The sequence below is a fragment of the Rhinoraja longicauda genome, chromosome 22 (genome assembly GCF_053455715.1).
Source record: "Rhinoraja longicauda isolate Sanriku21f chromosome 22, sRhiLon1.1, whole genome shotgun sequence".
Taxonomy (NCBI): Eukaryota; Metazoa; Chordata; class Chondrichthyes; order Rajiformes; family Arhynchobatidae; genus Rhinoraja; species Rhinoraja longicauda.
Genome location: NC_135974.1, coordinates 32561568 through 32585837, shown reverse-complemented (window position 1 = coordinate 32585837; position 24270 = coordinate 32561568). Strand labels below are relative to the sequence as shown.

General features: G+C 40.8%; 1 protein-coding gene across 1 annotated transcript in view; it reads right to left on the bottom strand.

The window, feature by feature from the left end:
- Positions 1 to 2864: 2864 nt before the first annotated feature.
- The window catches only part of LOC144604535 (brefeldin A-inhibited guanine nucleotide-exchange protein 2-like), a 66720-nt gene continuing 45314 nt past the window's right edge, over positions 2865 to 24270 (bottom strand). The window contains exons 25-39 of the mRNA XM_078419048.1: positions 23719 to 23888; positions 23366 to 23517; positions 22251 to 22423; positions 21607 to 21767; positions 20562 to 20692; positions 20333 to 20462; positions 18748 to 18883; positions 17877 to 18015; positions 17652 to 17706; positions 17419 to 17542; positions 15055 to 15191; positions 12958 to 13126; positions 11467 to 11605; positions 9596 to 9713; positions 2865 to 8203 (exon numbers count right to left, since the gene is read on the bottom strand). Of these exons, the coding sequence (XP_078275174.1) occupies positions 8042 to 8203; positions 9596 to 9713; positions 11467 to 11605; positions 12958 to 13126; positions 15055 to 15191; positions 17419 to 17542; positions 17652 to 17706; positions 17877 to 18015; positions 18748 to 18883; positions 20333 to 20462; positions 20562 to 20692; positions 21607 to 21767; positions 22251 to 22423; positions 23366 to 23517; positions 23719 to 23888 (2096 nt within the window). The 3' untranslated portion in view covers positions 2865 to 8041. The remainder of the gene's footprint in view (positions 8204 to 9595; positions 9714 to 11466; positions 11606 to 12957; positions 13127 to 15054; positions 15192 to 17418; positions 17543 to 17651; positions 17707 to 17876; positions 18016 to 18747; positions 18884 to 20332; positions 20463 to 20561; positions 20693 to 21606; positions 21768 to 22250; positions 22424 to 23365; positions 23518 to 23718; positions 23889 to 24270) is intronic.

The following is a 24270-nucleotide window of genomic DNA, read 5'->3' as shown; positions in this document are numbered from 1 at the left end:
ATAATCCTTTGATGTTTTACACATACATAGCACTGCAACCACTGGAAGACCACATCAAGCCACATTAATATTACTTCTTCTAGAGTATGTTTTATTTGAATGCAATCAGTCGAAGAAGCCTTGTACAAGTTACAAGACCATAATTAGCAATCCTTGCCCCCAAGAAATAAATATCTATAATTTTCACAAGTTACAAGAAGCAGTTTATGGGATACTGTTTTCTCTAGGATATTTGTATGTGAAAGTTAGATTATGGCAAACTACATAGAAAAACATGTCACCACTTATGTCAGATCTAATAGCTGCGGAGCATTGCCTCCCCTCCCAAAATCAGGCTGATTGGTAATTTTGCTCAAGGTGTTCAGTCACCGTAACATTCGCACCATTGAAGTAATTTCCCAATGAGGTGCCAGAATAACTGGTCTATTCTCAGTTTTCCTCGATTCCAAATAGCAGTGAGACAAGCAAAATGTCTCAAGTTGTTGCATCTCCAAGCACTCACATAAGGAATACAAGAAGAATTAGGCCAAACGGCCCATCAAATCTACTCCGCCATTCAATCATAGGTGATCTATCTCTCCCTCCTAACCCCATTCTCTTGCCTTCTCCTCATAACCTCTGACACCTGTACTAATCAAGATTTGATTGTATTTATTGTGACTGGCTGGAGTTTGCAAAGACTAGCACTTTCCCCCTTTCCCTCCCCCCCCACCCACCCCTCTGCAATCACCAATTTGCACATCCTCACAGAATGACTCCAGTTTAACAATAGAAATTGCGGAGGTGGAGAGGCTATTCAGAAAACAGAAAAGCCGGAAATCTCCAGGACCGGACAATGCTTCCCCCTCTACCCTCAAGCTCTGTGCCGAACAACTGGCACCGATCTACACAGACATTTTCAACCAGTCCCTGCAAACCTGCACTGTCCCTGCCTGCTTCAAGGTCTCCACTGTTGTCCCTGTACCCAAAAAGACAAGGATCACTGGTCTTAATGACTACAGGCCTGTCGCACTTACCTCTGTAGTCATGAAGACCTTTGAAAGACTTGTGCTGGCCCAGCTGAAAAACATCACAAACCCCCAGCAGTTTGCATATAGGGCCAATAGATCGGTGGACAACAGTCAATCTAGGCCTGCACTTCATCCTCCAGCACCTAGACCACAAGGGGACCTATGCCAGGATTCTGTTTGTGGACTTTAGCTCTGCTTTTAACACCATTGTGCCAGAGCTTCTACACTACAAACTCTCCCAGCTGACTGTGCCTGAACCCCTCTGTCAGTGGATCATCAACGACCCTCAGCATAGGAGCACCGCAAGGCTGCGTACTCACCCCTCTCCTTTACTCTCTCTACACCAACGACTGCACCTCCACAGACTCCTGTCAAGCTCAAGTTTGCGGATGACACTACCCTGATTGGACTGATCCAGGATGGGGAGGAATCTGCCTACAGATGGGAAGTGACACAGCTGGCGTCCTGGTGCCATCGCAACAACCTGGAGCTCAATGCTCTCAAGACAGTGGAACTAATTGTAGACTTTCGAAGAGATCCCCCTCCCCTCCCCCCACTCACCATCAACACCACAGTCACATCTGTGGAGTCATTTAAGTTCCTTGGAACTTTCATCTCCAGGGACCTTAAATAGGGGGCCACCATCGACTCCAGTCAAAAAGGCCCAACAGAGGATGTACTTCCTGCGGCAACTGAAGAAACACAATTTGCCACAGGCAATGATGGTCCATTTCTATACTGCTATCATTGAGTCCGTCCTCACCTTCTCCATCATGGTCTGGTTTGGCTCAGTCACCAAGCACGATATCTGGAGGCTGCAACGGATCGTTCGCACGGCTGAGAAAGTTGTTGGCTGCAACCTTCCCCCCCCCCCCCCCCCCCCCCCCCCAATTGACGAACTGTACACTGCAAGGGCCAGGAAGCGAGCGGGCAAGATCATCTCTGACCCCTCTCACCCTGGCCACAAACTCTTCGAAGCACTTCCTTCTGGAAGGCGACTGTCAAAGCAGCCACAGCCAGACATAAAAACAGCTTTTTTCCACGAGTGATAGTTCTACTCAATAACCAAAGTCTGTAGTCTCTTTTTTGCTCTGGTTTATTTTCACCCACATGTTTAGACCGTAATGTTGTATCCTTATTGTTTTGATGTGTTTATGATTTATTCTTAATTGTTAACTGTATGTTTGTGTTGTCATTTGTGAGCAGAGCACCAAGGCACATTCCTTGTATCTGCATACTTGGCCAATAAACTTATTCATTCATTCATTTATGCATACCTGCTATATTAGATTACTGAAGAAATCCTAAACTGAAATAGTTTTCTCAAATACAAATGGAAACAGCAAGTATCTTTTAATTTGTCACATACATCTGCAATTATACTCACATTGTAAAGAACGATAGGACAAATAACTAAGATTCAGTAATGAAGCAAAATAGGTGTAAAACCTCACTGATTTATTAACAGATTGGAATAGGATAATCAGTTGTATTATACAGAGAATGACATAGAAAACTTTACATGGTTATTTCATATTATATATTTAATCTGTTCGTCCAAAATATTTATACATCCACAGTGGCAAGGAATGCTCTTAAATTATAAGTTTTCTTCAATGCACTTCACAGTACTATATCTCATTCATAAAATCTATGAATAATTAACTTTTACTTTTCTTCATAATATTATAGAAATTAAACATGTAAACATTCAGCATTTAAACTGTTCAGTTACTACATTGAAATGGAGCAATGATTGGATAAATTAGATCAGTTTAATTTTCACAATTCAGTTTGATTGTCTAATTGATGTCATGGGTGTAGTCTTCATGAAGTAAATTTCTGATGCAAAAGGAAAATACATTATTATTTTATTTTGTTTTCAAAGGTACGAGAAAATAAATGGAATTTTGTTTGAACAGCAGTTGCACACAGGAGATAAATAAGCCAACATTTTAAATTAACAGTGGGAGAACAAAGATTTATTCTACAACAGAGGAAGAAGCCAGCTAGCTATTTTTCCCCACCCATTGGTGAATTCCAAGAAAATAACCTGAGATTTGTCTTCCCTGATGAAAAGACATAATTTAGCTTGGTACTAAGTCAAGGTTCGATTTTCATGAACATGTTCAGAGCTGTAGGATCTATAGTGACTGCTGGCAAAGAAAGATATAGTTGCTGAGAATCACTATCCAGCAATCCCAGTGGAAATCTATGTACATTGAATGACACCCTCTCTCAGCTTCCACCATTGAAAGTTACATGTGAAGACTGACTAACGTGACCTGGTACCATTAATATCTTTGAGGGCACCATGGAGCAGTAATTGCAATGCATTTAAAATACCACTCAGATACAAAATTGTATTGTGTAGGGAGGAACTGCAGATGCAGGTTTAAACCGAAGACAGACAAAAAAAAGCTAGAATAACTCAGAGGGTCAGGCAGCATCTCTGGAGAAAAGGAATAGGTGACGTTTCGGGTCAGAAGGGTCTCGTCCCTAAACGTCATCTATTCCTTTTCCCCAGTGATGCTGCCTGATCCGCAGTTACTTCAGCTTTTTGTGTCAGTCCACAAATTGTATTGACTGACAACATCCAAGGTAGCCTTGGCAAAAATTAGAGCAAGTTAAAACAGTGGACCTTTAAGCTGACTGTCATTCATTAATCATTTTTGCCACACTTTCTGTTGCATAGAAAATTCAGATACAAACTCAAAACATAAGGAGCAAGTACATTGAGCCAGTGTGTGATTTGCTATTGGGTGCCATGACTGCAGAAAGATAAGTCATCGCCTGATAATAAAATAGTGAAATGAGTTATTTTAAGCCAACCAGAGATTCTCCAATGAGTTTGTGTTCAGGTAGCGTGGTACACTTGCAGAAGTTACTGCATCTCCAACAGAATCAACAGTCGTCTCAGGGGCAGCCACATCAAATGAAGCTATTGGCAGTGCCTCAAAATGGAGAGAGTGCTGTATCTCAATGTGATCACTGGGATACATCATGAAGTGCTTTTGTCGGCAAACAACCTCTAACTGATGTGATGATCAAAAAGGGTCGGTGCGACAAATCAGTACACATTGTTGACACCAAGCTGCATGAATATAAAGCATTTTTTCCCATGAAAGCAACAGCTCACACTGAAAGCAGCAATGTTACTGATGTTGTAAAATTACAAATAATGTGATCTGTATGTAGCAGCCTAAGAAAGAACAGTAACTCAAATATGGCACCAACCAAGAAGCTGTATTTGACAAATGAACAGAAGAGGACATAAAACAAGGCTTACAGACTTATGCTGAAAATTAGTAGGAAGAAACTGCAAGTGCTGGTTTACACCGAAGATAGACACAAAATGCTGGAGTAACTCAGCGGGTCAGGCAGCATCTCTGGAGAAAAGGAACAGGTGACGTTTCGGGTCAAGACTCTTCTTCAGACCGAAGGGTCTCGACCCCGAAACGTTACCTGTTCCTTTTCTCCAGAAGATGCTGCCTGATGCGCTGAGTTATTCCAGCATTTCCTGTCTATCTATGCTGGAAATTACTTGTGTTAGATATCTGTGAACATAGAACGTTTATGCCAATAAATAACCTTCCATTGAACTCTCTTATGCATCAGCGTGGTGAAGAACTTTCCACAATTATATTTAGAATTAATTAATAAACTCTTGTCATAAATGTACTTAAATAAATTTGCTATTATTGTATCTCTTTAGATTTATAAATGAAAATTTTTAAAAATCAATAAATTATTCAGAGAAACATAATTAAACATATATCACTATCCTCACCACCAAAGCACATCCTAGCCCAAATGTTAGAATCAGGAGGAAAAAATGCCAAGATTGTAGCTAATTAAAAATATTACACCTTTCATTGAATATTGTTGAACAATGTAAACTACCGAGGTTGACTCCAAATACAACGTTCTGTTTATTCTTACTTTGTTTTGAATAGTCTCAAAGCACTATTTTGAAAAAAAAAAAGTTTTTAGAAGAATTTATATAGATGCTCCCACCAATTTCCTCACACCTGCCATACTAAATATTTGGTCAAGGCATCAAAATAGTTATTTTGTGTCCATGTAATTTAACACATTATTGTAGTCTGCTTGACAGCAACTTTATTACGTACTTCACATTGCTTAATATTTGGTGATGTCTTCATCCCTTGACAAAACACATTGTCAATAGCAGTCTGGTCTTAACAATAAATACTATCCCCTCCCTCCATCATCATCAATCTCACTGCATGGAATTTATTTACATATGCAGAGTAAAAGCACATTGGAAATTTTTGCACAAGGTCTCAAAGCTAGTTGAGAACAGCTCTGATTTAGGATAAATGAATGACTGTCCAAATCAGCCTCCTACTTGGTCATCACTACCAACGTATTGCTAATGCAACAAAGCAGGTAGAAAAACACCTAAACATGATGTCCCGCACAGAGAATGTTGGGTTCAATCCAAATTAAGTCTTCCCAATGTTAGCGGAGTTTCTTCTCAACTGGAGGTTGGTTGCCCAACATGGAGCTCTATTAACAGCCCTTGCCAAAGTCAAACAACCAAATAGCACATTTAGAATAACCATTAGTTCAAACTACAAACTGGGCATGTGGAATTGTTTTCCAGCGTAAATCAAAACATGTTTTAGAACAAAGACAGCTAAGAAAATTATTTTGAATTTTATCCCAGGTCACCCAAATTTTTATCCCAGGACACGCCAACAGTTTCGCAAAGTCAAGTCAAACAAAATCATCCTAATGATCCCATAAATTACTCCTCCACCTTCAAGGAAATATATTAAGTATACTTTAATTAATTTTGCAAGTTAACTATTCAACATAATGATCCTATCAATTATCTCGGTAATTATCTACTCACATTAATACACCGTGTTTTTTTTTACGCCTTGAGCAACGACATTTGAACATTTGCCACCCAGAATTCCAACAACAAGACACGCTGCATTGTTACCTTTAACCGATCACCTGTGCAAGGCTTTGCAGTGCATCACATTACCACAGCCATTATGACTACATTTCTCTCAACTTTGGAAGCAAGATGCTATTTTACCCGTGTTCAGTCTTTCGTCTAGCTGTATTGGCATCAATGTCAGGTCTATGAGTCTTGTGCCCCCACTAGCCGTTTTATCTCATGCATAATCCACAAACAGATGAGTTGCAAAAATGTAAAAATTTTCTTTTCCACAATTTAGTGCCACTGGTGGAATCAATACAGCATTTGACTGTACATGGAATACTGGTCACGAACTGGGAGCAAACCCATAATAAACCTAAATGCTGTAAATTAATATTGGCTTTATAACTGGCTGCCCAAGATCTGAACCAGAGCCTTAGATGGCATTAACATCCTATTGACATATTAAAGCCATGTTAAAGTAGTTCTCTGTTCCATTGGATTTTAAGATATTCACTCATCTGAGTTGGCCAAATATACATGCACGACATGAAGCCCAAGAGGGTTTAAGCAAATCAACCAAAAACAGATGCCACAATGAGTGTCATTGAGCAACATTGTGCCTGATGATATATCATATTACTTAATCCCAAATGGCTCATTAATATTTTCTGGCAAAGTTAGGTATTAAACCCTAGCCATTAAATAAGCTTGCAGGCAGCAGAGCCTAAACGTAACGTAACTGATTTAAATCATTAATATAAAATTATATGATTTTAATTAATATAAAAAGCTCACTCTCCTCAACAGAAAGATGCATTTTTAAACACCATATTTCAAATCATTCTGGTGAAACTGAGTTGTTACCAAATCTGCAGATTTAACAGATAAGATACATTTATCTGGTGAAGGATTTGCCCCTGAAGATTCAGGATCCTCAGCTAAATTATAATTAAAGAGCGAGAGATTTATTTTTCTGGTCATTCACCATAATTGAAGTTTTATCATGTTAAGAGGACATCAAGGTAATCGATATATTTAATTATATTTTTGTATAACCTGTATATTTTACTTTAAAAGACAGTTTTGCTTGCTCTAAAATAGCTTTGAAAGTCAGCTTCATTGGTGTTTTTTTTTGGTGTTCGGTGTGTTTCTAATTGTGCTCAGAGACATGTGGACCAGTAGATGCTGGAAACCTGAGCAAAACACAAAGTGCTGAATAACTCAGCCGGTCACACAGAATCTCTGGAGGACTTGGACAGGCGACCTTGCAGATTCTGAAGAGGAGTCCCGACCCAAAACGTCACAAGTCCATGTCCTCCAGAGATGTTGCCTGATCTGCTGAGCTACTCCAGTACTTTGCATTTTACTCTAATTGTGCTCGTCTTAATGTCTATGATAATTGTGATTATAATTAGGAAGAAAAACTGAGTGTGCAAACTCCATTGCAATTACACAAGAAAACAAAAATCAAAGCCTTCCGATTCTTCACATCTACCCAACACAAAATTGAATTGCTTTCATTTACAGGCAAGTAATGACGCAAAAACCTAATAACTTTTTTCTCATCTGATGGATCACCGAAACCTTTGCTTTTATCAATTACCATAATTCCCACAATAAGTAATTCATACCAATGTGTCAAGCATTATTTCACAACTGCAATTGAAAAACATACTCACGTTACCAATTTAAAAGCATTGACAGTGTGACAAGTCAACTTACAAAGTTCATGACTGCAGTTTACACTGTACAGTTTGCTGACTATACATTCAACTTAACTATTTATTGTTTAAGACTGTAGTGTTTCAGAATATATAACAATTCAATCCCTGAAATGGTTTCGCTGGGTATTTTTCAGATACTAAATACACGAGGAAGGAAAATGCTGACATTCCTTCAAGACAACAAAAATAAAAACTCAAACTTTAGATTACATGGCGAGTCAGGATAACTGCCTCATAAAATACCCTTTAAAATACAGGATAAACATTGTTAATTTGAGAATCCTCTTAAATAAAGCTCAAAATTCACTCCAAGATGAAACATATTCTTTAGCTTCCAGGATGTCCTCCCATTGGCGGGAGGGAAGAGGAAACGCATGCCCACTCTGTTATGTAGCAGCTTCTTTTGGCTGCTCTGCCTGTTGGCAGATTCGGAATACAACGCCAATGCGAAGAAAGAACTTGCGTAGAACCACACGCAGCTCAGGGATCAGGTCAAACTGCACAATTTCACACAGATAAGGGTAGTATGCAGACGCGTGGATCTTAAACTGCAACAAAAACAAAATCAAATTAGAGCTGGAATTAGTTTAGAGACACAGCGCGGAAACAGGTCCTTCGGCCCACCGAGTCCGCACCGACCAGCGATCCTTGCACACATTAACACTATCCTACACACACCAGGGACAATGTACATTTACACCAAGGCAATTAACCTACAAAATTGTATGTCTTTGCAGTGTGGGTGGAAACCAAAGATCTCGGAGAAAATCCACGCGGTCACGGGGAGAACGTACAAACTGCACCTGTAGTCGGGATCGAAGCCGAGTCCCTGGCACCATAAGGCAACAACTCTACTGCTGCGCTAGTGCGCGTGCCCCCAATTGTAAATGAAACTGTCAGTACCTTTTCCTCATATCTCGCTCTAACTGTCTTAAATATTACACAGTTGTCACTGGTTGTAAAATTCATCTGCATCATACTTTTTACCCTCCAATTACTCTATTTTTTTTCTGCTACCAACTTCAATAAATGTTGCTAATAAGCAGAATAATGCAATGAGCCACAGGTCAACTAATTTGACGGTGCTCAATATTCAATTTAAAAAGAGCGAGGCAGGCAGGCCAACAGGACGTTAATACCCATTCAGGGAGTCCTGCTACAACATGCACTTTCATACACGCAAATTGGGTGTAACATGACTGCTAAATCTATTACCATTATTTGTACTGTGTGGATTTAATTAGGGGTTTTCGATTAGGAACTGGAGAATCACTTAAAAGATACTTTGCAAAAGAAATTGAATATTAACAGCCGTTTCTACTTTTGTTTCAAAAACTGACAGAATAATGTTTGAAACAAAAGTAGATTTTTTACTATCATAGAAGTGACAGCCGAAGGAGACAATTTGGGTCATCCCATCTGCTTTCTCTTCAAATGAAACAAGCTTAATGTCTTTAGACAATAGGCAATAGACAATAGGTGCAGGAGTAGGCCATTCGGCCCTTCGAGCCAGCACCGCCATTCAATGTGATCATGGCTGATCATTCTCAATCAGTACCCCGTTCCTGCCTTCTCCCCATACCCCCCTATCCACTAGACTCCACTATCCTTAAGAGCTCTATCTAGCTCTCTCTTGATGCATTCAGGGAATTGGCCTCCACTGCCTTCTGAGGCAGAGAATTCCACAGATTCACAACTTAAAAGGTACTCCTAACCGTTCTATTTCTGTATGCATGTTTTACAAATACATTAAGTTCTTTGACAAAGCATGTGAAGCCCCCTGTGCGGCAGCCACTGGGATACATTTCATACCAACAGCAAAGTTTGATCTAATGATATTAGTTCTGATAGCTATGGTTGGTGTTGGTCTTCAAACATCATATTATATCAGATGAATATCATATTATATCCGATGAATATCTAAAAATATATTTCCGTACCTTTTCATCACTAGTTTTGAGGGTCTTTGTGAGGAAGAGCAGCAATAAGCTTGTCCAAGCTTCACGATGGCTTTCAGAGGTCAAGGTTATGAAATAAGCTAGCGCTTCACAACAAACACTGAAGGAAGACAAATGGTTTCCGTGAATAATAACAAGGTTTAAATTCGACAGCCGCACGATAAAATGTACAAAACAAGGAACTACAGATGCTGGTTTATACCAAAGATAGACACAAAGTGCTGGAGTAACTCAGCAGATCAGGTAGCATCTCTGGAGAAAAAGGATGGGTGACGTCTCGGGTTGAGACCTTTCTTCAGAAGTCTGAAGACCCGAAATGCCACCCATCCTTTTTCTCCAGAAATACTGCCTGGCCCGCTGAATTACTCCAGCACTTTGTATCTATCTTTAACCACATGATAAACTTTGATTAAAATATAATATTTCACCATTCCAGTTTAATGACAAACCTAGATTCAATCCAACATCGGTACAATAACAGGGTAGAAAACAAACCCTCCATTGACTTTTAATCTTCAAATGACGTTTCCCTTCACTAAACAGATTGGAGTTGGTTCATTTTGATCTTGTACAGTAGATTAAGTCACACGCAATCACAGAAGTAAACCAGTGGTAATTTTGCAGTTGTGAACTAGCAGTGGCGGCACGGTGGCGCAGCGGTAGAGCTGCTGCCTTACAGTGCCAGAGACCCGGGTGCTGTCTGTAGGGAGTTTGTACGTTCTCCCAGTGACCGCGTGGGATTTCTCTGGGTGCTCCGCTTTTCTCCCACATTACTAAGACATAGAATTGTAGGGTTAATTGTCCTGGGCAGGTAGTGCAAAGAAAATTGTCCCCAGTGTGTAGGATAGTGCTTGTGGATGGGGATCGTTGGTCGGTGTGGACTCAGTGGGCTGAAGGTCCTGTTTCCACGCTGTATCTCAAAACGAGGATAGATCAGAAGGTAGTTAATCTGTGGAACTCATCGCCACAGAGGGCTGTGGAGGCCAAGTCAGTGGATATTTTTAAGACAGAGATAAACAAATTCTTGATTGGAAAGGGGGTCAAGGGTTATGGGGAGAAGGCAGGAAAATGGGATCAGGAGGCAGAGGTCAGCCATGATTGAATGGTGGAGTAGAATCGATGGGTCGAATGGCCTAATTCTGCTCCTATAACTTGCGAGCAATAACTAAACTACCCTTCATAAGAAATGGCACGTCACCTCCCCATTTCTAAAAAGGTGCTACCAGTAGGCGGCAGTATCCATCTGCAACAGGGCTTTAAGAGCACAATGCTACAAGCTCCAAATGGTTTGTTTGCCTTTATCCACGTCTCCACACTGATTTCCGTATTGTGCACCTCTATTGCAATGGATACCACTCCAACACTAGACATCACTATTCTGCTGGAAGTTACTGGAATGGTAATGACAGGCAGCATCTCTGGAGAACATGGATAGGCAAAGATTTAGGTCAGGACCCTTCTTCAGACTGTTACATATTACTAAGATAGACACTAAATGCTGGAGTAACTCAGCGGGACAGGCAGCATCTCTGGAGAGAAGGAATGGGTGACGTTTCGGGTCGAGACCCGATAAAAGGGGTCCATCTCTCCAGAGGTGCTGCCTGTCTCGCTGAGTTACTCCAGCATTTTGTGTCTTATTCTTGGTGTCAAACCAGCATCTGCAGATCCTTCCTACACATGGTACATACAGCTTCCATTCTACTAATAAATATATTAAACATTAAACATTTCCAATTTGCAAAACAGAATGTTAAGCACATTGTTTTAAGTCACTAGTCTTACTATTGGCCCACTTCCATGACAAATATATCATACAGAGTTACTAAAAATACACTGTAAATAAATTCTCATACTCCAATAGTCGTTTCTGTATAACATCCCAAGAATCCTGTCGGTTTTCATCTGTGTACATGCGGAACAGCATGCGCAGGCAGCACGCAAGACTACTGGTTTCCTGCTTCAAAAGATTAGGTTTGGACTTCCCTTTAAATCCTAGAGAGAAAAATAGAAGAGAATCCTTAATAGTCATGTTATTAAAAATCACAGTCATTCAGAGGCAAGCCTGTTCTGCTCTTTAGCATATCAATTTCCAGAGGTTTTACTAATTTGCTTTTAGTCTTTTAGACTTTAGAGATACAACACAGAAACAGCCCTTTAGTTCACCGAGTCCGTGCCGACCCGTGATCACCCGGCACACCACACACTCGAACAATTAATAATTTGCATAAGCCAATTAATCTATAAACCCACACATCTTTGGAGAGTGGGAGGAAACCGGAGCACTCGGAGAAAACTTGTGTGGTTACACAGAGAACGTATAGGCTCCATACAAACTCCGTACCCATAGTTAGGATCAAACCCGGGTCTCTGGTGCAGTAAGGCAGCAACTCTACCGCTGCACCGCCCCAGTCATGCGTGAAATTCTGCTTAAAAAATCATTTTCCTTGGACGTTGCCTCCTGGTGGGTGTTTGGAAGGGGCTGCTAGGGGTGGTAGTGGTGGAGGCAGATGCCTTAGAGATGCTTAAGACGCTTTTGAAGAGATACATGGAGATGCAGGGAATGGAGGGATATGGATCACATGCTGGCAGAGGTGGTTAGTTTAACCTGACATCATGTTTGACAGAGCTCAGAGCCGAAGAGCCTGTTACTCTGCTGTACTGTTCTGTGTTCCAACAGTAAATTAACTATGAAAGTCAACATGGTAAACGTCTGAAGAAGGGTCTCGACCCGAAACGTCACCCATTCCTTCTCTCCCGAGATGCTGCCTGACCTGCTGAGTTACTCCAGCATTTTGTGAATAAAAACCTTCGATTTGTACCAGCATCTGCAGTTATCTTCTTATACTACATATGGTAAACGTTTGGTTATTTTGGATGCATAATAAATATTAGAGAAGCAAGCTCTGCATGCAAGGGAATAAAAGACCTCGTTTAAGGGGAGCTAATGCTGGTAGAACCTTTGATAAACCTCCTCAGGTCTTGTACAATGCAAGTTGATGTTGGTGCCTTATTGCCCTATGTCTTCATAGAGTCAGAGAGATAAAGCAGAGAAAGAGGTTCTACAATCCACCTGGACTCTGCTGATCATCAACACCAGTTTACACTAATTCGACACTATTTACACACTATTATTCCCAAGTATAGGTAAGGATGTGGAATTTTTAGTATATTAATGCAAGTACGATACAATATGATAGAACTTTATTTATCCCAGGAGCGAAATTTATCTGCCAACAGTCATAAAACACAAAATACATGAAACATGAAATTAAAGTGACGAGTGGAAAGGATCGGGGGTTAATTCAATATAAACAAATTTAAACTGTGAAGTTTCCAATTTTTACCTGCTCTCCAAAGCGTTGTCCTTTGTTCATTATTTGAGTTGAAAGATTTTGCAAATGAATGCGACTCCAGCAGACAATCCAAAAGCTTGAATATCTGTTGAGAGGTCATGTATTGGTACATTCCCCGGTCTTCGGTATCAATATGAATCTCAGGAATGATCGAATCCTTCTGCATACAAGAACAATTTTGTTTAGTGACAACCTTGCAGTTCTTTCAGCCCATGCATGAAAATAAAATGTGTTCTATCATTTTAGTCAGACCAACAGAACATGAAAACATTGACATATGCTTTGCCCTGCATTGAATCACTACTAAAATGCATTATGTTATTATTTCAAATTGCGCTTATTTAAGAAATATCATTGACTATTTTGTCCTGGTTCAACTACACCTACGCTACACCAAGAAAGTCTCCAATTCCTGAGAAGACAAAGAAATTCAAAATGTCTCCAATAACTCTTACCAATTTCAACAGACACGTCATAGAAAGCATCAGGATGCCTCCCAGCAGCCAATATAAGCAAGGATCGCTCACACCCCGGTCATTCTCTCTTCTTCCCTCTCCCATTGGGTAGAAAGCATGTACCACCAGATTCAAGAACAACTTCATCCCCACTGATATCAGACTCCTGAAGACACTGTGCATTTGCCAAGGATGAAAATTCCCGATATTCCAATCTACCTTTCTGGCACTTGAACCTTTTTTCTTAGAGAGAAAGAGAGAGTCCTACAGCACAGAAAGAGGCCCTTCGGCCCATCGTGTCCGTGCCGCCCGTTACCAAACACAGTCTAATTTTAATCCCATTTTCCCGCATTTGGACCGTAGCCCTGAATGTTGTAGTATTTCAAGTGCCCATCCAAATGCCTCTTAAACGTTGTGAGTGTTCCCGCCTCCACCACCACCCCAGGCAGTGAGTTCCAGACTCCAACCACCCTCTGGATGAAAAAGTTCTTTCTCACATCCCCCCGAAACCTCCCTCCCCTTACCCTGTATCTATGTCCCCTCGTTGTTGAACCTTCCACCAGTGGAAGAAGTTCCCCGCCATCTACCTTATCTATGCCCCTCATGATCTTGTACACCTCGATCATGTCCCCTCTCAGCCTTCTCTGCTCCAGGGAAAACAACCCCAGTCTGCTCAGTCTCTCCTCATAGCCGAGGCCCTTCATCCCTAGCAGCATCCTGGTGAATCTCCTCTGCACCCTCTCCAAAGCTATCACATCCTTTCTATAATGTGGTGACCAGAACTGTACACAATACTCCAGCTGTGGCCTCACCAGTGTTCTGTACAATTCCATCATTACCCCCCTACTTTTATATTCGATGCCCCGGCTAATGAAGGCCAGTAACCCATATGCCTTTTTAACCACCCTGTCCACCTGTCCTGCTGCCTTCAAGGACGTGTACCTGTACTCCAAGGTCCCTCTGTACCCCTGTCTTCCCTAGGGTCCTTCCATTCATGGTGTACTCCCTCTCCAAGTTATTTCTGCCAAAGTGCATCTGTACTTTTCTGTACTTTTATCTGTACTTTTGCTGTAATTGTAACACTACTTTCTGTGCTCAGTTATGGCATGGCATATAGTGGAGCAGTGGTGGACTTGCGGCACCAGAGACCCAGGTTCAATCCTGACCTCGGATGCTGCAGGGAGTTTGCACGTCCTCCATATGACTGTGTGGGATTCCTCCAGGTGCTCTGGTTTCCTCCCACATTCCAAAGATGTGCAGGTTTGTAAGTTAATGGCTTCTGTAAATTGTCCCTAGTGTGTAGCATAAACTTCGTATGATTGGGTGATCGGTGGTCGGCACGGACTCGGTGGACCCAAAGGGTCTGTTTCCACACTGTATGTCTAAATTAAACTAATAGACAATAGGTGCCATAGAAGTAGGCCATTCGGTCCTTCGAGCCAGCACCGCTATTCACCGTGATCATGGCAAAACATCCACAATCAGTACCCCGTGCCTGCCTTCTCCCCATATCCCATTGACTCCTCTATCTTTAAGAGCTCTATCTAACTCTCTCTTGAAAGCATCCAGAGAATTGGCCTCGGATGCTGCAATAAGTGGAAATTGCAACAAGCAAACATTTTTATTATTGTACCTGAACAGCTGCCATAGTTTCAGCATCTTCCTTTTTGCTAGTTGCAGGAAAGAATACGATGTTGTCTATTGTTTGGATTAATTCTAACTGCACAACGCATTTGATGAGGAGAGTGGCAAAGAGCTTCTGATCCGATACTGCCAGGAAATCAAACAAATGTTAAATCAAAGAAGAACATAATGCATTCAATTTCAGATCTGGCTTTAAATTGTGCTAATATTTAAAATGTATTTTTGTGCTTTTCATTTACCATGGTATCCATTTCAAAATGTTAATTAATTACAGATAATAGACAATAGATGCAGGAGTAGACCATTTGACCCTTCGAGCCAGCACCGCCATTCACTGTGATCATGGCTGATCATCCACAATCAGTACCCCGTTCCTGCCTTCTCCCCATATCTCTTGACTCTCCCATCTTTCAGAGCTCTATCTCTCTCTTGAAAGCATCCAGAGAATTGGCCTCCACTGCCTTCTGAGGCAGAGAATTCCACAGATTCACAACTCTCTGGGTGAAAAAGGTTTTCTTCATCTCCGTTCTAAATAGCCTCCCCCTTATTCTTAAACCGGGGCCCCTGGTTCTGCACTCCCCCAACATCGGGAACACGTTTCCTGCCTCTAGCATGTCCAATCCCTTGATAATCTTAAATGTTTCAATAAGATCTTCTCTCATCCTTCTAAATTCCAGTATATACAAGCCCAGTCGCTCCACTCTTTCAACATATGACAGTCCAGCCATCCCGGGAATTAACCTTGTGAACCTACACCGCACTCCCTCATAGGAAATTTTGTAGTCGTCTTCATGTTGGCAGCAATTACTTGAAGTGACAAGCAAGTTGTCATCATCATATTTATTTAATTGACAATGTACTGTCGTGTATTTTGCTTGGGCACTTTACAACCCAGCGGTATGAATATTGATTTCTCTAACTCCGTAACCCTTGCTTTCCTTCTCTCTGTGTCCCTCCTCACCCCAACTCTCAGACCAGTTTCATGGTCCTGCTGATTAATTTTACTGTTTGTATTCCTCGTTGTCACCTTCCCCTCAGCCAACAATGACCATTCTACATTTCTGAAGGGTCTCGACCTGAAACGTCACCCATTCCTTCTCTCCAGAGATGCTGCCTGTCCTGCTGAGTTACTCCAGCATTTTGTGTCTATCTTCAATGTATTGTCGCCTACGATCTAGTCTGCTCAGGGTTGGAGAAGCATATCTTGGAAAACCTCTCAAGCTATTTGAGCATCTAGTGCCCCTGGTGGCTATATTGTGTTGAATCCCAAGTCCACAACATACAGAAATATTTACATCTTTCCAAAGTTATAAAAGGGATCTGTGAATAATATAGCCCCCAGAATTAGATTTAATGTCAGACAGTGCTTTTTAAACTGTAGAGATATAGCGCAGAAACAGGCCCTTCGGCCCATCTAGTCTGCGCCGACAAGCGCTCATGCCGCACACTAACACGGTTCTACACACACTAGGGACAATTTACAATTTTACCAAAGCCCATTTACCTACAAACCTGCACGTCTTTGGAGTGTGCAAGGAAACCAGAGCACCCGGGGAAAACCCATGCGGTCACAGGGAGAATTCAATGTACAAACTCCGAACAGACAGCACCCTTAGTCAGGATCAAACCCGGGTCTCTGGCGCTATAAGGCAGCAACTCTACCGCTGCGTAACTGTGCCGCCCCAGCGCCACCCCCGCGCCACTGTGCCGCCCTGTGACAGGATTACAAACCTGCACCTCGCAAATATTTACCATCATTATTTTCTTTCCTGCCAACATTACATGTTTATTAATTGTTCATCACGGTACTTTTTTGTTCACAAGAAAAGCACCAGTGCCAGGATAAAAAGTGCAGAACACATCCATGTGCGCTTCCCCATATTAAATACTGCATAGTTAATTTAAGGCAGAATACCAGCAGGGAACATGAAGTCACTTTGAACTTTTGGCAAGATTCAGACTGAAGTATACACTCCAATGAAAACCAAAGATGCGTTTAAAAATCATTTTTTAAATTTCAAGTTGTGACTGCTTGTCACTTGAAGCTTGTGTAAAAAAGTAACTGCAGACGCTGGTACAAATTGAAAATATCACAAGATGCTGGAGTAACGCAGCGGGTCAGGCAGCATCTCAGGAATGGGTGACGTTTCGGGTCGAGACCCTTCTTCAGACTGATGTCAGGGGAGGGGGCGAGGGGACTGCTGCCTGACCCGCTGAGTTACTCCAACATTTTGTGATACCGTCACTTGAAGCTTAATCAGAAAAGGCAAGAATAAAATTTTAAGATTCCATTTTGAGAAACTATCAGCTTGCAAACTTACAGCACCATAACTGATACAACCGCAATACTTACACGTATTCTGTTTATATTTCCAAATCTCATCACTGGTTGTAGATACTTGGCTAAATTGACTCTGACCTTTCTCTGAAGTATTTCGCTCCGTGCTGCAGATAGATTGCCTGTCAGCTTCTGGATCCTATAAAAACATTCGACATAACATCAGATTACAACAGGTATTAAACACCCACAACCAATGTGCTTTAAATATCTTCTAAATTTATACAACCATTTTAAATTACACTCACTGAACCCTTCTCTGAAGAATCTTCCTCTCTGCCTGCAGGCCGCCATGCCAAAAGGCTGTAAACGGCAGAACATGTTTGTCAGTCTATTTGGGTAGATTAGGGCATTACAATGTTTAAGAGAGAATGATGTGTTAACATTATTACACAAAAGTTGCACTTACAATGTTTAGAGAATAAATTATGAAAACCTGTTTAGTTTAGCCGAAGATTAGAAAACAAACTCACGCATGGGGAATCGTTGTCCTGAAGATATTTAGCATGCAGTCGCAAGTTTTATCCCACACCAAGGGACTGAATTTTTGACCATTTAGTATCACGATATTTTCTAAACAATTTGTCCCTGATCGGGCCAGCTGTTCATTATCTACATGAAAGAACGGGACCAAGAAGAAAATTATTCAAAGTCCAGATCGACTAGCTGCTTTTCATTTTTATTTCACATCAAAGCATAAATTTAGCAAATGGATTCATTCTCACCAAACAAACTAAATTTGGTTAGCATGATCTATGTAACACAAGGGGCAGCACAGTGGTACAGCTGGTAGAGCCGTTGCCTCATAGCGTCAGAGACATGGGTTCAATCCTGATCTTAGCTGCTGTCTGTCTGGAGTTTGCACCTTCTCCCTGTAACTGTGTGGATTTCCTCCGGGCGCTCCGGTTTCCTCACATATCCCAAAGACGTGCGGGTTTGTAGTTTAATTGGCCCCTGTAGATTGCCCCTAGTGTGAGGGGAGTGGATGCAAAAGTGGGGTAACATAAAACGAATCTCAACCCGAAATGTCACCTGTTCTTCTCTCCAGCAATGTTGCCTGCCCCCCGCTGTGTTACACCAGCATTTTGTGCCTATCTTCGGTGTAAACTAGCATCTGCAGTTCCTTCCTACACCTAAAACTAATGTGGACGGGTAATCGACAGTCAGCATAGAATTGGTGGACCAAAGGGCCTGTTTCCATGCGGTATCTCTAAACTAAACACTTGTTCTTGGAGGCCAATAGATAAAATATTGAGTACAACATGTCGGCACCTGCAGCTGGCATTTAAATGTAACCCAACACATTTTTTAAAAAGATTTAAAATATTTCTGAAATAGGGTTACCTTGTTGCACACACCAATGTAACTGAGCAAATATGTCATCCAATAGAATATGATTTAAGATTTCATAAAATTGTGTGAAAACATCGCAAATTGCATAGAGTGCATGGTTACAGGTAGTTGTCATCCATTCAGATTTCTGGAAAAAAATAAGGCAAAACGTTTAATCCCTGAAGTTGGTTCTTAAAAAACATAAACACTCTGTACGATGAGGAAAAGAATCACATCTATTTCATACAATTCACAGCAGCAAGCCAAAAATATACTGAACATAATTGCTTCAGTTTTGTGCAGCAACTAATTAACCCACAATCTTTGGAATGCAAGATGAAACTGGAGCACCTGGAGGAGATGCACACGGTCACAGGGAGATTGTGCAAAGTCCGCACAGACAACACTTGAGGTCAGGTTCGAGCCCGGGTCTCTGGCGCTGTGAAGCAGCAGCTCTACAGAGGCTGTCACTGTGCCTCCCTTGAATTCCATTTGGAACCTTATAAGCTGCTTAAGCCGTTTAAGGGCCTGACTATCTAAAGTTATTTCATAAACATTATTTTTTTTAAAGTTTAGTGTTCTTTTTGCAATATTAAGAAGTTTTAAAAATCATTTTAGAGTTGCCGGTACACTGTACTAGTGCGTACAGTTTAAAAAAAACACTGTCCTCGGGTTATCAGCAGTGACTGGAGAATTAACTGGACCAGTTACATAAACATGACCGCTTTAGATTTTAGAGATACAGCGTGGAAACAAGCCCTTTGACTCACCGAGTCTGTGCGGACCAGAGATCGGCCATCCACTAACACTATCCTACACACTAGAGATAATTTACTGAAGCCAATTAACTTACAAACCTATACGCCTTGGGATATGGGAGGAAATCGGAGCACCCAGAGAAAACCCATGCAGTCACAGGGAGAACATACAAACTCTCTGCAGACAGCACCCATTGTCTGGATCGAACCTGGGTCTCTGGTGCTGTAAGACAGCAACTCTATCGCTGCGCCAATGTGCCACCCCAAGACTACTGCAGTTGGAGCTGACTCACCACATCCTTCAAGAGGAAGATTTGTGGCTGGAATCACCAACATTTATTGCCCATGATTTTGAGATCTTAGAATTAATAAATTAAACATTAAAATCAACTGTTAACAACATTTTCTAGGTCTTAAGATACATTAGCAATCTAAGTTAAACAAACTGAAGATAAATCATGTATCTAACTATGAAAATATCATATAAAAAATTAAATTCAGTATTTTTTTCTCTGGAGACATAATACAATTACAAGGCAGGCCACGATGTTTATCATGTCTGTGCCAGCTAATTCTAAGAGATACCTGTTATTTGTCAAGCCCTGGTATTAGCCTCAAGAAAACTAATTTGTCCTTCAAGTATTAAATGAAAACAACTCAAGCTTGTGTTATCTGCACCTGTCACCATTTCACTGCCATTCATAATTTGATGCACAAATTGACATTTTTCAAATTAACTACAAATACAAATTATAACTAACACCATTATTGACAGATAGTTAGTTGTTCAGTAGGTTAATGAAACACTGAAACGTGGAGAATAACCACTTATGCCTTACTTCAGTCTGCTGTTCAGGAAGCTTCATGTTATCAAATATACGAAAGATAACCCTGAATAAATCTTGCCACCAATGTTTCTCAAATGTTTGACCATAGCTTTTTATTATTTCAAACATCACCGTCAGCCCTCTGCAAAAGAAGTTTCATAAAAACATTAAGCACAAATTATTATTAATACAAAAGCCAAGCATTTCTTAGAAAAATGTGAAAATATCAACTGTTTATTACCTTGTGCGAATATCCAATTTGCAACGATTTATAATACAGGAAAGCTCAAACAAAATTGGAAACCATCCTCGTACCCACACTCTATCTCCAGGAACTACATTCATGTCATCACTGGTGTACTCCTTCAGCACCTATTGAAACATTTGAACGTCAATACAAAATGCGCCGACTCACAATGCGCTGATATACAGAAAACTAAATGTTTACTTAAATCACAATCATATACACGACAACATCTTGTTTGTGCCTGCAGAAACAGTTCCTTGTACCGCGGCACAGGTTTTGTTCAGAGCCAAGAACAAACAAGTCATGCTGAAAATCATCTACTCATGTTACCTTTCTTTCCCCAAATTGCAGGAAACCTATTTGACATGTATTCAGGAACTTTAAGGAATTTTCATAAAGAGCAGAAAAGCTTGTCTGTAAATTGTCTACATATTTTGGGGTGCTCATTTCTATTCATACATATTTGAGTAGACTTTAAGAGTCCTTACATCTGTCTTAACTTTTAACCACCTGTTCTTGGATCACTTGTGGTCTGGATTCAAGCTTTGTTTATACTCGTATACCAGCACTACCGGCACACTAGGAAAAAACTTACAATTTTACCAAAGCCAAATTAACCTACAAACCTGTACGTTTTTGGAATGTGGGAGGAAACCGGAGCACCCGGAGAAAACCCACAAGGTCACTGGGAGAACGTACAAACTCCCGAGAGACAGCGCCCATAGTCAGGATCGATCCCGGTCTCTGGCGTTGTAAGGCAGCAACTCTAGCGCTGCGCCACTGTGCCGCCCCTTTTGTTGCAGTTGGACCCAAGACACTGAGGAAAAGCAGCGGTTGTCCCTGACGGCCAAACAGTAGCTAGCCATCACCCATGATCTCCAAAACGTTATCACATAGTCGTTTGCAAAATCTCACTGCACGCAAACTAATATAATCACAAGGCAACAGTAACAGTAGTTGAAATGTAGTTAATCGACATTCTGGCATCTGCTTGTACCACCAAAAGCTCTAAACACATCAGTGTCTTCCTCAATCTCACCTGTGGTCGCTCAGACACGTATGTGGCACAATGACGAATGAATCTTATCGCTTCCATACTGGTGTCAGGAAAAGCAGCATTACAAGCAAACTCAGATAAACATTTCACAGCATCTTGGAATGAATCAATTGCTGCTGGAAAGTGTTTCTTGAAGATATCCGCTAGGAGACAAAAGCTAATTCACACAGGGAAAGCTCATCACCGCACCGCAGTTACAGACTTTGCAGTTATGAAAAGACTCAAAATATACTCGCATTAATAAAAAGCTTTCACCACATCAAGACAATCTGACATTGTCATTGGTAAAGACACAAATAAACGCTGATGCTGGCTTACAAAATAATAACAGAATACACAATGTGCTGGATTAAACTCAGTGGGTCAAGCAGGATCTCTGAAAGACATATCACCTATTCATAGAAGTTCTCCAGAGATGCTGCCTAACCCACTGAGTTAATCCAACAGTTTTTTTAATTGTCATTTATTACATATTTTGATCTATTTTATTTAATTAAATGCTGCTGCAAATGCAATTATCTATCTGTAACACTTATTTGACCATTTTATATATTAAAAATACTTGTTCGGGGGTTGATTAAAATAAATAGTACAACAACTTGAGAAGGACAGCAAGGAACATTTACAGATAATGTGTCCCGTGGTTTGGAAGGCCAGCTCCACAATTGGTTCATCGTGATCCGAAGCAGCTTGGTGGAATACCGAAAATATGTTCTTCCATCCTGAACGGATATTTGAAGCCTGTGAATTCACCATCTGCGCAATGCACCGAATGACCATGTCCTTTATCGTTGGTGACCTGTGAGCACAAGTTAAGCAACCATATTTTCATTAACCCTGGACCTCAATGTCATCAGTGTTCATCCCCACAAGTCCCCTCAGAGATATTCCAAGTTTCGTCTTTGGCCTCATTTCCCACATCTCTCTACCATTGCTTTCTGCAGCACCATGCTTTTATAGTTGTCATAGGTACCGAGATATAGTGACAAGCTTTGGTTTGCATGCAACCAATCAAATCAGATAATACTAGGTATATATACAATCAAGTCAAACTCAAGTCCAATGGATGGGTTGAGCAAAGGGATAGATGCACAGTGCAGAATATAGTTCTTAGTATGGCAGATCAGTTCGAGAATCAAAGTCCAAAGTCTACAGTGGGGTAGAGACTTAAAACACGAGTTCAATCCCATGTTTGTTGTTACCATTTGATTTCATTTTTTTTGCCTCAACCTTCTGTTTAATAACTCCAACCATACTCGCAGACTGTCTATGAGATGATGTGGAATTTCTCCTCCCCACTTTAACATTTGCAAAAGAGAAGGTGTCCACTTGAGGGGCTTCATAGTTTGGAGACTAGTTCCTTTCCCTGTCTTCAACGACTCCTCAGGATCCATTTTAATACAAATTTCGACTCAACAATTCACGAGGAAATCTGATTTGTGTTCTGGCAAAGGAAGCTAGGATCATTAAGTTGTTTCAGCAATGTAATTGATTTTCTGTAACTTTGTCCGAAGTATCTGAAGATGGGTTCCGACCCGAAACGTCACCTGTTCCTTTTCTCCAGAGATGCTGCCTGACCCGCTGCGTTACTCCAACATTTTGTGTCTATACACGAAACAACATTGTTGGGAATAGACAATAAAAGTTACCAAGAGACAGGTACCTAAAGTAAGAGTTGTTCTTAAGATGCCACCTTATTTCTATCTTTAATTATTTTTCATCAGTGATCGAAGATGCCTACCTGTTCCTTTTCATAATGTGTTCAAAAGGTCGCAAAAAGTCCTTCTGGAACCGAAAATTTGCCAACTCTCCTTTTTCCAAAAATTTCATTGACAGCTGTCTCAGAGAGTCAACTGCAAAAATAGCAACATCCTCATTTGGATTGCACCCGACCTGTGCCAACATAAAGACACAGAGTCAATGACGAACAAAATGTTCAGCTTCTGTTACAAACACAACTCGCCTGTTTGAATTATTTCTGCAAGAATTAACTCGACTTTAAAATATTGCACATGAAACATTCAAATGCTGAAGTAAATTTTTGACCCAAGACAACATAAAATTTTACAAGAGACAAATGCAAGATAACTGTACCTTATTAAAATGGTTTCCAATCACTTCCCAAATTCGTGACCACTGAAGCCTGATGCGACCCATATTATAGTATGAGATTTCAACTATCTTTTGAAGGCTGAACATTCTTGGATTGAGAGGTGAACCGAGTTCGTCCATAGACACAGCACAGAGCCAATGCACAAAATCAACTGGCAAATGGAAAATAATTACGTTTTTACTTTTCACAATGCCTTATGAATTAGAAACATAGAAATTAGGTGCAGGAGTAGGCCATTCGGCCCTTCGATTCAATATGATCATGGCTGATCATCCAAAATCAGTACCCCGTTCCTGCTTTTTCCCCATATCCCCTTGATTCCCTTAGCCCCAAGAGCTGAATCCAACTCTCTCTTGAAAACTCATTAACCCATTTCATTGCTCAAATATCAATCCTAAGTGATTTTCTTCCCAATCTTTAAAATCCTGTTCTGCATTTATTTTTATTATTTTCTTTTTGGCATACTATCTGACATGATTGAAAAGCATTCAATATTTAGGAAGTTAACACAAGTCAAATAGTACATGGTGAGA